Here is a 13,586-nt window from a genome sequence, read left to right on the forward strand (position 1 = left end):
CAAACTCGGTCAACGTGAAACGGAAGCTTAACGCATTAAAAATATTTAACGCAAATAACACAGTGTCCGTTTTTATATCCATTTTTGCTTAGCGTTACATGATCACGCTCCTATTCATGTACATGCTTCCAAGCGCGACAAGACACAAGAGAGCGCGCTGTATGCCAGTGTCCTGTCTGTGTGTGTGTTAGTGTCCTGTCTGTGTGTGTGTGTGTGTGTGTGTGTCCTGTCTGTGTGTGTGTGTATGTGTATGTGTGTGTGTCAGTGTCCTGTCTGTGTGGATGCGTCTCATGTCAGCTATTCAAGGGACACTGACACACACACACACACACACACACACACACACACACACACACACACACACACACACACACACACACACACTCGATGCATAGATAGACTCGCGTCAGTTTCCTGCTCACATCGAGTTCTCTTTTGCCTAGGGTTGCCAACTCTCACGCATTTGGCGTGACACTCACGCTTTCAGGCTCAGTCTCACGCTCTCACGCTGCCCAACTTAATCTCACGCCAAATTGCCAAACCTGCTTTTGATATTAAACAATGTCTAAGCTTTTACATTTTTTAAAGTTTTAATGCGAAATTCAAACAATAAATAGCGTTTTGGCGCTAATATGGCATAACAGTTAAAGCCAGAGTGTTGAAAAACCATACGGAGTTGCGACATGCTCTATCATCTCCCGGCGGCGCGCGCAGTCGTGCTTCACAGAAATCTCAATACTTCTAGCGCTGTGTCAATACATTTGAATGGCTTGATACACAACAGCTCCACTTTACAGGGGTTTGCAGCAAGTTTTGGTAAACAGTACAGCATAGTGTGCATTGATTATTACATCAACCATACAGGATCGTTTTATAATGGAGAGTAATGCAACAATGTTAACATTAATGTTAATGTTTTTTATTGTACTTAGCCTTCAGGTATTCCATACTAATTGGTCATACTCATACTAATTGATGGTCAAATGTGACCATACACCTTAACTATTTTTCAATTAAATAAATGTTCTATATTTTAGTTCAATAATATTTATTGAATATTTTGAGGAGATCTTTTGGTACTAAATACTAGTTGTGCAATATTTATTGTCAATAATGACCACTTAAAATATTTTTCTTCTAATATTTGTATTATTTATATTACAATTAGTATAGTAATAAGGTTAAATTAGAGAATTATTTTTCAAAGAGGCAAATTAGAGTCATTTTGTGGAGTCAGCCTGTCATTAATGTTCATCAAAGAACAACGGGAACAGAGAAAATTGTAGCTTTAATGATGATTCATCTATATTTCATTTATTATTTATACAGTTAAGGAAGGTTTGATAACTATTACATTTCTGTATAACAGGGAAGGCCATGGGTAAATATAACATTTATTATTTTCATTTATTATTTATTTATTCCATTTATTATCATTTATTATTACTATACTCTCCTTGAAGTTTACTTCCCGCTACTTTTTCCCTCTTCCTCCCAACCGCGCGGCTGCAACTGTCTTCTTCTTCTTCGATAGTAGCCTAAGCCAGTGTTTCCCAACCTTTTTTCAGTCATTTTATCATACGTTACGCTAGGGGTGTAACGGTACAGATTGCTCACGGTTCGGTTTGTATCACGGTTTAAGGTTCACCGTTTCGGTACGGTTCAGTATTTGCTATGTTCAGGGAAAAAAGGACTACTGTCAAATAAAACAAAAGAAAATAATAAGAACAAATCATTTAAATACAAGCAGCAGCACAAATAAATACTATTGAGCAAAGATACTAATAAAATAAACTATGCTTTTCAGGTTTTTCAGGTACGTCTAACATTAGTTTTCAGGTACAGAAATTGATCAAATGTAAAATAACATTGCATATATGACTGTATAAATTAAAGATTAATCCTATTAAACTTACAAAAGTTATTCAATCAAGAGCAGTGAGTGATGCCCTTGTCTTTTGTTTGACATTAAACAGACAGCAGTAAAGGCTACTGCCCCTTTAAGACCTCGGATATGCGTCGTCTTTTCTGGACTGTATAAAGCTTACTTAAGCCATATACAGACTATGTCTGCTAGAATACTCATCAATATGTTGACATACTTTTTGCGTGAGTTTGTCCATTCAAGAGCAAGACTTGAAAGAGAACTCAATATTTGCGCGCTGAGAGACGTGTGCGCGCTCTCGGATGAGTGCACAGAAAATTTTCTCACAGTGCGCGCGACTTCTCATTCGCGTCTTCTGGCACTAAACCAGATAGTTGCGTGTTCTGAGTTAACACAATCAGAACGTAAAAATACGGGATATTTTACGGGAAAATACTAAAACGGGAAGACAGCGGGAAAAGAGCTAAAATACGTGAGAAACCCGGAAAAAACGGGAGGGTTGACAGCTATGGTGTGCGTGTGTGTGTGTGTGTGTGTGCGATATGTAGGCTTAGGGGTAGTGTAGGGGGATAGAATGTACAGTTTGTACAGTATACAAACCATTAAGTCTATGGAATGCCATCTGCCTGTCTTTCCCCTTCCCCCTCTCTATCTGTGTGTGTGTGTGGGGAGGGGGGGGGGGTCTCTCTCTCACCCTGTGAGTTTGTGTGTGTGCCTTTCTCTCAGTCCTTCCCCTCCCCCTCACTCTCACTCTATCATTGTGTGTGTGTGTGTGTGACTTTCTCTCTTGATCATAATTTAACCCTTTCATATAGGCTATCACAAATAACTATCACTTGAAATAAAAACGTCATGTGATGTGTTTGCCAAGATCACGTATGATGCACATGTCTTTAAATTAATTATATACTGATATAATATAAATGTATTAAAACATAAATTTCACATGATTTTATAAAAGTGGCTATTTATAATAAACTTCCATAAAATGTAGACACGCATCTTACTCTTACCTGACACTGATATTAAAATCATCTTTGCAGTTTCTGTGATTTGGCTCCATTTATACATTTTTTATTAAAAAAATTTTATTGGACCACCCATATTGAAATTAAAGCATGTTTTATGGTGCATAAGATTGGTGCACAAATGGTAGCTAAGGTAGCTCAAAAACACATGAAGAGAAGTGTTAGAATAAAACAACATCAGCATTCGAATGGTATTCTGAACTCATTCCAATTTGACCTTTGACATAATCTGACATGAAATTCATATAAATTTAATTGATCTCATAGATGTGGCTGTTGTGGTTTGTGGTCATAGCAGCACCAACTGCTGCAGTTAATGTGGTGAATTCAGATGACTTTGACATAGTCCTTTTATGTTTTCCCATTTTAAATGCCTATTGCCTGCCGTGCACAGTTAAACTGATGCCACCGGGGTGGCGGTGCCACCGGCTTGGGCCCGTCATCGCTGCTCGCAGCTTTAATTTAATTTGTATTTCCCGTTGAGTGCTGACTGCAGCTGCTGCTAGTACTCGATTGGCTCGTGACGTTGGCGTCAACTGTCAACATCACCAACACACACAGCCGAGTATGCAGTGTAGTGTTTAGTTACATTATGATGACTGATTGGATGGAGTTCACCTGGGGGCGTGTACCTGAGACCCACAGTGACGGATTTTATTTAGGGCGTGGTGAGCTCGTGCCAGGGGCGTGGGTAGTGAGCTGTTGGAAGAGCTAACTAATGCTGCCTTCACATGCTATCGGAATTATCGTAAATACGAGTTTCCTAGGTAAAAATTGCACATGAACACCCTCTGATGTCGTGTTTACCACTGGGAAGTTCGGAAATAATTTTGATACCCCAATTCCCGAGATGGGCATGTCATAAGCTTTAAACATGGTGGCGGGGAGAACTAGACTGCTGTGGCTGGTGTGGTTTTATTGTTTTTTTTCCAAAACAGCTTGGTCGTCTTGTCTTGACATTAACGTAGTACATATTTACATGTAAGAGTAATCATATGAAGTGTATTGTATGTTTGGTACACAGCGAAAATAGCCTGCATTTGACTGAAATTACAGAATCAGCAGAAAGCGGACTATGTGGAATGTTTATATGGTTGTCGGTGCATGGGAAACTACAAATGATGATGGTTTTAATAAGATTTTCCCAATAAGGCAAGAATAATCTGGTGTCCACCATGATTCCTGTTCACTCCGACAACAAAGCACTTGAATGCAACAAGCTCGTAATCACGACTTCTAAAGTGGGAATTAGGACATTTCCGATAGCACGTGAAGGCAGCATAACAAACGTCACGATGACAAACAACGTCCAATAGGAAAATTCAACTGCAGTAGCCGTTCAACCTTAAGAGGGCAGTACTCAGACGTTTTTACACCATATATTGTAGAATTAAAACACTTTATACCAAAACATTTACTCAAATCAATGAACAGCACTAATAAAGCCCCAGTCTTGCAGATCATTAACTAAAAAAGTTGTTTTCGGGTTTTGTTATTCATCTTTAATGCATTATTTTGTCATGACTTTACCTGAGGGGCCACATCATGATGAATTCACTGTTAATTACTTACCAAATTCAGCTCATGATTTATCATAAACTTACTATCAAATACACATGTACTAGTACAACTAGTATTCAGCCCAGTTAAGTGATGTTGTGTGGCGAGAACGGAGGTACAGTATCATCACGGCCTGTGTCTGGATGGAGAGTGAACTGTACTGTTCCCTGACCTTACTGCATGTTTCCTGTTTGGTTATTTTTTGGGAACCGTTTCCTCAGGAACTGTTGTAAGTCCCAGTAGGTTGAGTTTGATGGGAAAGAGAATATCACAAAACAGATTGAGACCTTTCAAGATAAACTATTAGTGGATTTAGTATTTTCTATGTTTGATAAGGAGGATCAGTGAAAATGACAAACTAATCTCCATCCAATCAGTTAATGACAAACTAATCCTGTGCCTTTCAGTAATGTTTATGACAAAGTTGCTGATGTACTAAATAGTTTAAATTATGACAATAGTACATTTATTTTCGAAGACAAAATATTTCTTATAAAATATTCTTATTCTTACTGAACCTGATTGATTTAGTTTACCCCTAAATGTTAATGAATGCATTCATTATCTAACATGTAGATAATGCAGGCTGCTGTTATTCATGCATGAATCCTTATGACTCCTGTCGTAGTTAAGGCTAGCTCTTCATTGGTTCATGATTAGTTCAAATCTTTACTAATGAGTTCATGTTGAAGTAACTATTAATTCAGGTATTAGTACATGGCTATTCATGTCCTGTTATTGTAAAGTGTTACCAGTATTTCTTCTCTTGGTTTTCATTTTGTGCTATTGAGCTCCCTATGTAAATACAGTAGACACACAGCTCATCTTTGCTAGTTTTTCTTGCCTTTCTGGAGGCAGAGTATCTTTAGCCATGTGTTCCACATCTGTGGCTTTTTCAAGGACATTATCTCAAACAGGTGCCCTTTAGTCCAGTGGTTCCCAATCCTGCTCCTGGAGTACCCCGAAGTAAAACCAGGACCAGGGCTGGGAACTACTGAACCCCATTCGGATTGGCCAGTATAGTTAAAGCCACTTCTCACTTGTTTTGTGTGCAATATTCAGTTCACTTCATGGGTTTCTGGAGATTTCTGCCAGTCATTGAATATATCTATTAGTCCCACGTCTGGCATCTTAAGTTAATTGGTAAAGTGAAAGGACCTAACTAAAGACTTGAAGATGTCTTTGATTACCTAATGTCTTCCACAGAGACCATCGCATCCACGTCCCTGCCATGACAATGTAATTTCCTGTAAAGGATCAATAAAGTATCGACAACAACAATCAACAACGTCTAGACCTGAGGAAGACCTTGTGCTTGTGGGAACACTTCTGCCATACCATTATTATACCGCCAGGTGGCACTGTTGTCTGATCACTAACTAGTCCTTTTGGCATTCGCTTTATTATGGAAGTTATGATTTTTTTTACATATCTTGTTTTGGGTGAATTTTAGAAAGGTTTCACCTTTGTTATGCTTAAAGTTTCATGGTACACTGTAAAAAATTTCCGCCCTCTCCAATTGAACATTTTCTAGTGACTGGTCACATCTAAATTTTTCAGTTGGCCAAATTGAATTTCTGTGAGTTGATACATTTTTATTCACAGAAATTCAATTTGGCCAACTAAAAAATTTAGATGTGATCAGTCACTAGAAAATTTTCAATTGGAGACCTGAAATTTTTCCAGTGTATCTACACCTCAATGACATCCTGAAAGTAGGTGAACTTGCATATTGAGAGGCCTACAGTGCAGTTGCACTGACAGAGCAGCCCTAGTCTTCCTACATTTTCAGTAGGCTACAGAATGTCAAAATAACGGTATCAGAGATTTACTAAAACTGATTAGAATTGGAAATAAAATATGTGTATAAAAGAACTAAGACTAACCCTAAACCCATTCAGAAAAAAGTAAATTTACACAGGTTTATATTTTTACTGCTAAACATGTCAGTGTCATCAGTAGTCTCGGTTAATTTAGTTTTCATGGACTTTTAGTTTGTATTTCATTAGTTCCTTTGTTTAACCCCCCCCCCCCCCCACCCCACCCACTCCTTTGTTTCCATATTTACAGATATGAATAGTTTGTACCTTTATCGTTTTCATATGTTTACCAGCAACATTGCGAACCAAAAATGGAATACGCTGCAAAATGTGCTGCAATGGCTCAGATGAACCACGATTTATTGAGTTACATGGAGAATTTCTGCCATCTCGTTGTCACCTGCCCCTACGACGACGAGACCCTGAAATCATTGTTCTGGATCGGGGCGAACTATCACCATCCTGTTGACCGGCCAGCCCACCACCTCCCACGGCCGCGGAGACTTTGTGAGTGCCCACCGCAGATGGAGAGCAACCGCCTGCCGCGATTTGGTGGAGTCAGAGCCCCAGAGTAAGTCTGACCAGGGGTGTGAGCCAGTGATATCAGCAGCTGAGGGAAGATTGGTGGAGAAAGAGACAGAGTACTAGCTGAATGATATGGATACAGAGGTATTATCTGTCTGTTCTGAATCATCACTCTTTAAAGACACTACTGAGACTGTATCGTTGACTTGTATGGACTGTGATATCTGTTCTGAATCGTTGCTGTTTCAAGACAGCACTACTTCGTTGGCTTGTTGGGAAGTGGAGTTACCGTTATTGATCACATCAAGCTTACCTCTATCGCCTTTGCCACATAGCTCAGCCATTCCTCCAGCCCCTCCTCTGCTGGATGCTTGCAGCCCTTAGTCTCCCCTGGGAAGCATCAGGTCGTGCAACCACGAGCCTCGCCCGAGTGAGAGGATTCTGTGGCTTCGCCTCCGGCCTCTCATCCCTTTGTTCCACCTCGACCAGTTGACCTGTCGGCTTTGCCTTGGCTCCTCCCACCTTCGGCTCCATCAAAGACCCTCGGCCTTGTGGCTTCACCGGGTTGCCTTGTCCCATCTGTCTCCCTATTGGTCAGTCGTCACTCTACTTACGCCACGGATTTCAAGCCTTCCGCTGCGCTCAGTCTCTCCACCCCTACGGCTATAGCAGGTTTCTTCTTCCCTCTGGCTCTACCTCAGTCCTTGGGCACTCTGGCTCTGCCTCAGACGCTCATTGCCTCGACTCCACCTAGGTCTCCAGTGCCAGCGGTATTGCTCAAGACAATTGGCTCTCCGTCTGTACCCTGGGATTCATAGGCTCCTTTTACGTCTGTCGTCTCCTGGATGTTATCGACCATTGCAACATCTTGGCTCCTCCCTCTGTTGACTGTCGTCACTGCTGAACTCTGGGTTGGCTTCATCAGGCACTTACCATCATCGCCACTGGGGTTTAGTCGTCATACCCCTGTTACCATCCCTTCGCCACCTCCTCGTCCACCTCCAAAGCCCCCACTATCCCTCCCTCTCCTCTTCAGTTGCGGTGCGAGGTCGCCCCTTCTCGGCGGGGGCAAAATGTCTTCAGTAGTCTCAGTTAGTTTAGTTTTCATGGACTTTTAAATTGTAATCCTTTTAAATCCTTTGTTTCCATTACAGATTATGATAGTTTGATTACAGTTATGATAGCTTGTTCCTTTCAGCTGTGTATAGTTAAAGGGTTAGTTCACCCAAAAATGAAAATTCTGTCATTAATTACTCACCCTCATGTCGTTCGACACCCGTAAGACCTCCGTTCATATTCGGAACACAAATGAAGATATTTTTGTTGAAAGCGCATTCTCGCGCATGCGTCGTGGAGGCACACACGGAACACAATAACAAATTGGATAAAGGTGTTATTTCGATTTTTTTTTGCGCACAAAAACTATTGTCGTCGCATCGTAAAATTATTGTAGAGCCACTGTGGTGAGATGGACTTTGTAACGACGTTTTAAGTGCCTTTTATGGGTCTTGGGAGTATTAATGTACTGAATGCCAATGGAGGCCTATCTGAAGCCTTTCTCAGCCATCAGCTTTCAACAAAAATATCTTCATTTGTGTTCCGAATATGAACGGAGGTCTTACGGGTGTCGAACGACATGAGGGTGAGTAATTAATGACAGAATTTTCATTTTTGGGGGAACTAACCCTTTAATTACCTTTACTGTGTCAGTATTTAAGTTATTCCTGTTCCTGTGTTTGTCCGGTCTCGTTAGTATTTGTATTATTTGTACCTTCTGTTATTTGCCTGTTGGATTATTATTAAACTCTGCATTTGAACTCTATCTTCATCATTGTGTGTTTACCATCAACATTTCTAACTTTTCTGACAGTCAGATTCTTAGAACATACTTTTTGACAGGCTGGAAAACTGGGTCGGGCTTTCTGGGATAGTCCTCAAATGGTTCAGGTCATACTTAGAAGGGAGAGGTTATTATGTGAGTGTAGGTGACCATAAGTCTGAGTGGATGTCAATGACATGCAGAGTCCCACAAGGCTCAATTCTTGCACCAATCCTATTCAACCTGTAGGCAAAATTGCTCCACTCTACAACACATGGTTTAGGTGGAGAACATTTTGTCAACTCTGTCAGACGTCAACTCCGTCAGGTTTTATGTCTGATGGTTGACAAGTGCACTCAAAAAGTCATATATATAATGTGATTTAATGTTTTTGCATTTGGGGAATTCTTCTAATGCTGTTTCATTCTATTTACATATACTGTATATTTGGCCCCAGCTTGACCTTTGTCACACTGTCAGTATTTGTCTGGAGAACTACATGATATTATGTCTTAATTACCTAAGAACATTGGTGATAATGTTTAATATTAAAAGGAGGGAGGAGAATTAAGAAATTTAGAAACTGTATTGTTCATAATAGTGTGAAAACAAACAAACAAAAAACTCCTTTACTGAACACCAATATTGCTTACCTGAAGACTTTACACTGTTTTGGATAAATTAAATTAAATTAGCATGCTTTTTAGTGTGTCTGACGGAGTTGACACAAATTAAGTTATTTTTAGATTTTTTTTAGAAATAAGCCTGTTCCCTTACATGGTTTATTATATGAGACCTTTGTCTACAAAATATACCCATTTTTAACAATGTAGTGTACGTTTTTTTTTTTTAACATCTAAAACACTAAAACATGTCTTGTCCCTAATCTCAAGAATCAGTGACATTTCAAATTTTCACATAATTATATGTTTTAACCTATAACCTAGAAATTAAATTTGCATTAAGCGCTATCAATTTTGATACATTTTGCTTATCTGAGAGGTAAGCAAAGAGAGAAGACAAGTTAAAATGCATAGCTTGCACAAATTTGAGTGCAATTCCATATATAGAAATGTATTTGGCAGTTTTCTTCTGCTAATCTTTTTTTCCCTAGATGACAGTGATGCTAACTGTGCTTCCGCTGCTGATGGAAAGGTGAGACTATTATGGCACATTATATAATTATGTCATATTTGCAGTCTCCATCCCCTAATAAATCCCATGTCTTCATCCTACATGTGTGCAGCTGGTTCAGTCCATGGGTGTTGCAATCTACCGTGCTTTGGACTGGGGATTGGACGACAGTGAGGAGCGGGAATTGAGCCCTCAGCTTGAACAGCTCATTGAGTTTATGGTTGGTGGTCAGGACTGCAGCAAAACTAAACATTGTGGCAGTAATGCAGCTAAAGACGAGGGCTACAGTGGCCAAGAGGATGATGAAGAAGAGGAGGAAGAAGGCACTGTGCATGGCATTCATACTGTTCATCAGGTGATGACGCTTTGTGCCCGCCGACTGGCAAACCCAGCTTTGGCACCAGAACACTACCAGGCCGTATGTCGGGCACTTTTCCTAGAGACCCTTGAGCTTCAGACCTTCCTCAGCAGGATAAGAGATGCCAAAGAGGTGAGAAGCAATACTGACAGAACCATAGTGTTCACATGGGTTGTGTCTGTGATCATATTTCTTCTTAATAAATGCATCTTTTATAAAACATGAAACACTTAAAGGGTTAGTTCACCCAAAAATGAAAATTCTGTCATTAATTCCTCACCCTCATGCCGTTCCAAACCCGTAAGACCTTCGTTCATCTTCGGAACCCAAATGAAGATATTTTAGTTGAAATCCGATGGCTCAGAAAGGCCTCCATTGGCGCAATGTACTTTACACTCTCAAGACCCATAAAAGGTACTAAAGACGTCGTTACAAAGTCCATCTCACTACAGTGGTTCTACAATCATTTTTTGAATCGACGAGAATAGTTTTTGTGCACAAAAAAAACCTAAATAACGACTTATATAGTGATGACCGATTTCAAAACACAGCATCATGAAGCTTCGAAGCGTTATGAATCAGTGAGTCGATTCAGCGGTTTGGATCGCCAAAGTCATGTGATTTCAGCAGTTTGGTGGTTTGACACGCGATCCGAATCATGATTCGACTCGCTGATTCATTCGCTGAATATTCGCAAAATATTCTAGCTGACCTTCCAGCGTGAGTTTTTTTAAGGTGACCTTTATTTTAGAATGTATCACCTTATTAATATTGTTACAAACCTTTATAATGATCATGTTAGCTGATCTAAAATGATGAGCGCAATGGACGCCATGTTAGTTTGCACCACAATTCAGAGAATCGAATCGGTGAATTCATCCGAAATACATGAAAGTAAGTGCCTGGTGAAGTTGGAGAAGAATAGAGTAAATTTTATAGTTACCTAATACCTACACAATGTGGATCTGATATGAATAAAACACATTTATAAAGTCTGATGCACTGAATGTTCTAATTCAAGCTCAAGGACCAGCCTGGACTGATCACACCGTCAAAGGGTTAAACTAAACAAGACATTATATTGTCATGTCATTGGTCACTTGGTCCCTTGTCAAGAAAAGGTCAGTCTTCATGGATTCAGTTCAGAGGTCAGAAATATGAATGGAGCCATGTCACGTTTTGGCTTTGTTTAGTCTTGTTTAGAGTTTGTTTTCTACGTGTTTTCTGTTCAGTTCAGTTCTGAGTTTTCTTGTCAATCTTTGTGTGTTAATTAGTATCAGTTCTCTCAGTTTCACCACATGTTTGTCTCCTTAGATACAGATCTGATTAAAGTCTTTAGTTCAGGTGTGTCTTGTTAATTAGTCTCGTTTGTTCCTCTGTTTGCTATAAGTCCACACAAACACGGGTATTTTCAAAACCGCAGCGTTTTCTTTGCGGTTTGGCCAGTCATACACACGCAAACGCAGTATCCGGTCACTGAACCCAAAACTTTTTTTTAAAACTCCTGCCAGGGTGAAGATTTTTAGAAACTCCGGTTGCAGTGTTGTCGTGTGGACAGTGAAACCGGAGATGTTAGTTTGTTACATTAGAACCGCAACCGACGATAACCTTTTTTCCAGGCTTCTGATTGGCCCACATGGCTTTACGGTTAGGGTTATATCGTCACCTGTCAGTCTGTCCTTTGTCTTGCGTTGATGTTGTGTAGTGCATGTATGGTAATGTGGTTTAATGTTCAGTTTTCTCCATGTTATCTCCTACGTGTTTCCTTATTCTACAGTTAAAAGACTGTTTTGTGTATCTGATTGGCTTCACTACAGCCACACATACCGTGACAATCCAATTGTGACAAATATCTATGATTCTATAGTGTTCTACCAACACTATACCAAGTTTAAGGTTAAGGTTTAGGGTTAGTTTTTGTTGCAGCGTGGTTTAGGCAATCAGCCTTGTGATTGACTTGACTTTAGAATTAGCTGCAGGCGGGGTTTGTTCTTAACTGGTTTGAGGATAAAAACACACTTTTACGTCACAATATATAGTTTGTGTGTGAGTTTAATATTCAAAGCTTCATACCCTCCTTTCTTATGTTCTGATAAGGATCTGATATTTTCTTGTAGATGCTGAAGAAGATCAGAACGGAGGAACCAAAGGTGGAAAATTCCACCTCTGAGCTTGATGCTCTTCAACACACTGATTGGGTAAAATGTGTTTATTAGAAGAGTAACTGAAATGCTAGTTTTGTTTATTCATATTTGTCTTTGTGATGTCCAGCAGTGTATGAGCTATGGTTAATGTAATAATGGACTCTGTGTGTTTGTCTTTTGCTCCTTTAGACTCGGCTGTGGGTGCAGCTGATGAAGGAGTTGAGGCAGGGCGTGAAGCTCAAGAAGGTGGAGGAACAGCCGTTTAACCCTCTGCCCACGGAGTTCAGCCTCACACCTTTTGAGATGCTCATGCAGGATATTCGTTCACGCAAATATAAACTTCGCAAAGTTGTGGTGAGTCCATTCTAACTATGCTAAATCATGCTGAGGGCACTGAAAAGGCACTGAGGCTGCTGTAGTAAGCACATTTTAAGTGGTTTACCCCCGAATTAATCTTATCCTAACTAGGTAAGTCGACTATATGTGTGAGATTATGGCTTTGGAAAGACTTTTCAGCTGATGCTGCATGACAGTGATTAACCATTGTTTTTATATTTGATAATACTTATAATATTATGAATCTATGCCTCTTTTTCTTCTGCAGGTAGATGGAAATATTCCCACGTGTGTTAAACGAAATGCTCATGAGCTGATTCTGGACTTTATCAGATCAAGACCCCCTCTTAAACCAGTTAGTCGCTGATAATATCTTATAACTAATGTGCAGTAACACCATGTCCTAACCAGACACAATACAGTTCACAGTACAAATGCAATCTCTTACTAGTCACAATCACAACAAGCAGCAGAATACTTTATAATTTGGTTTCAATTTTTGCGGTCTTGCGCTGGGTAACATCCACCGCTCCACTCCACATAACAGTTACTTGTACTTATGTACTCGAGGCAATGAGTTGCGTAGGCAGCGAATAAATGTAATCAAATTAAAAACCTAAGTACAAAATGACTAAACGACTCAACATGGCAAGTGTTTTTGTAAAATATTCACATAATATAAATGTAGAAATAGTGAAGAGATAGTATAAGAAGACTTTAGTTATGTTATTCGCAATGGACATTCTTGTGCCTGGTTTCGGTTTTCATGGTAATAGCGACTTATCTGATTGGTTGATCTCTCTTCACAATTATGGGAAGTGCTGTTTTAACTCTATTTTTAAATGTTAATTTCATAGATTTTTATAGATGTCATTAACTACTATTTATATATAAGTGATTTAAATGCATGTACTTTAAAAGGTGCTGTATGTAAGTTTTTGACTGTATTAAAGCATAAAAATACCATAATATGTTTG

General features: G+C 39.6%; 1 protein-coding gene across 1 annotated transcript in view; it reads left to right on the forward strand.

The window, feature by feature from the left end:
- Positions 1-13,586, forward strand: part of spire2 (spire-type actin nucleation factor 2) — a 77,118-nt gene that overhangs the window by 33,946 nt on the left and 29,586 nt on the right. The window contains exons 2-6 of the mRNA XM_079809683.1: positions 9,752-9,792; positions 9,884-10,261; positions 12,247-12,327; positions 12,463-12,627; positions 12,878-12,964. Of these exons, the coding sequence (XP_079665809.1) occupies positions 9,752-9,792; positions 9,884-10,261; positions 12,247-12,327; positions 12,463-12,627; positions 12,878-12,964 (752 nt within the window). The remainder of the gene's footprint in view (positions 1-9,751; positions 9,793-9,883; positions 10,262-12,246; positions 12,328-12,462; positions 12,628-12,877; positions 12,965-13,586) is intronic.

Source organism: Gobio gobio (assembly GCF_949357685.1).
Source record: "Gobio gobio genome assembly, chromosome: 25".
Lineage (NCBI taxonomy): Eukaryota > Metazoa > Chordata > Actinopteri > Cypriniformes > Gobionidae > Gobio > Gobio gobio.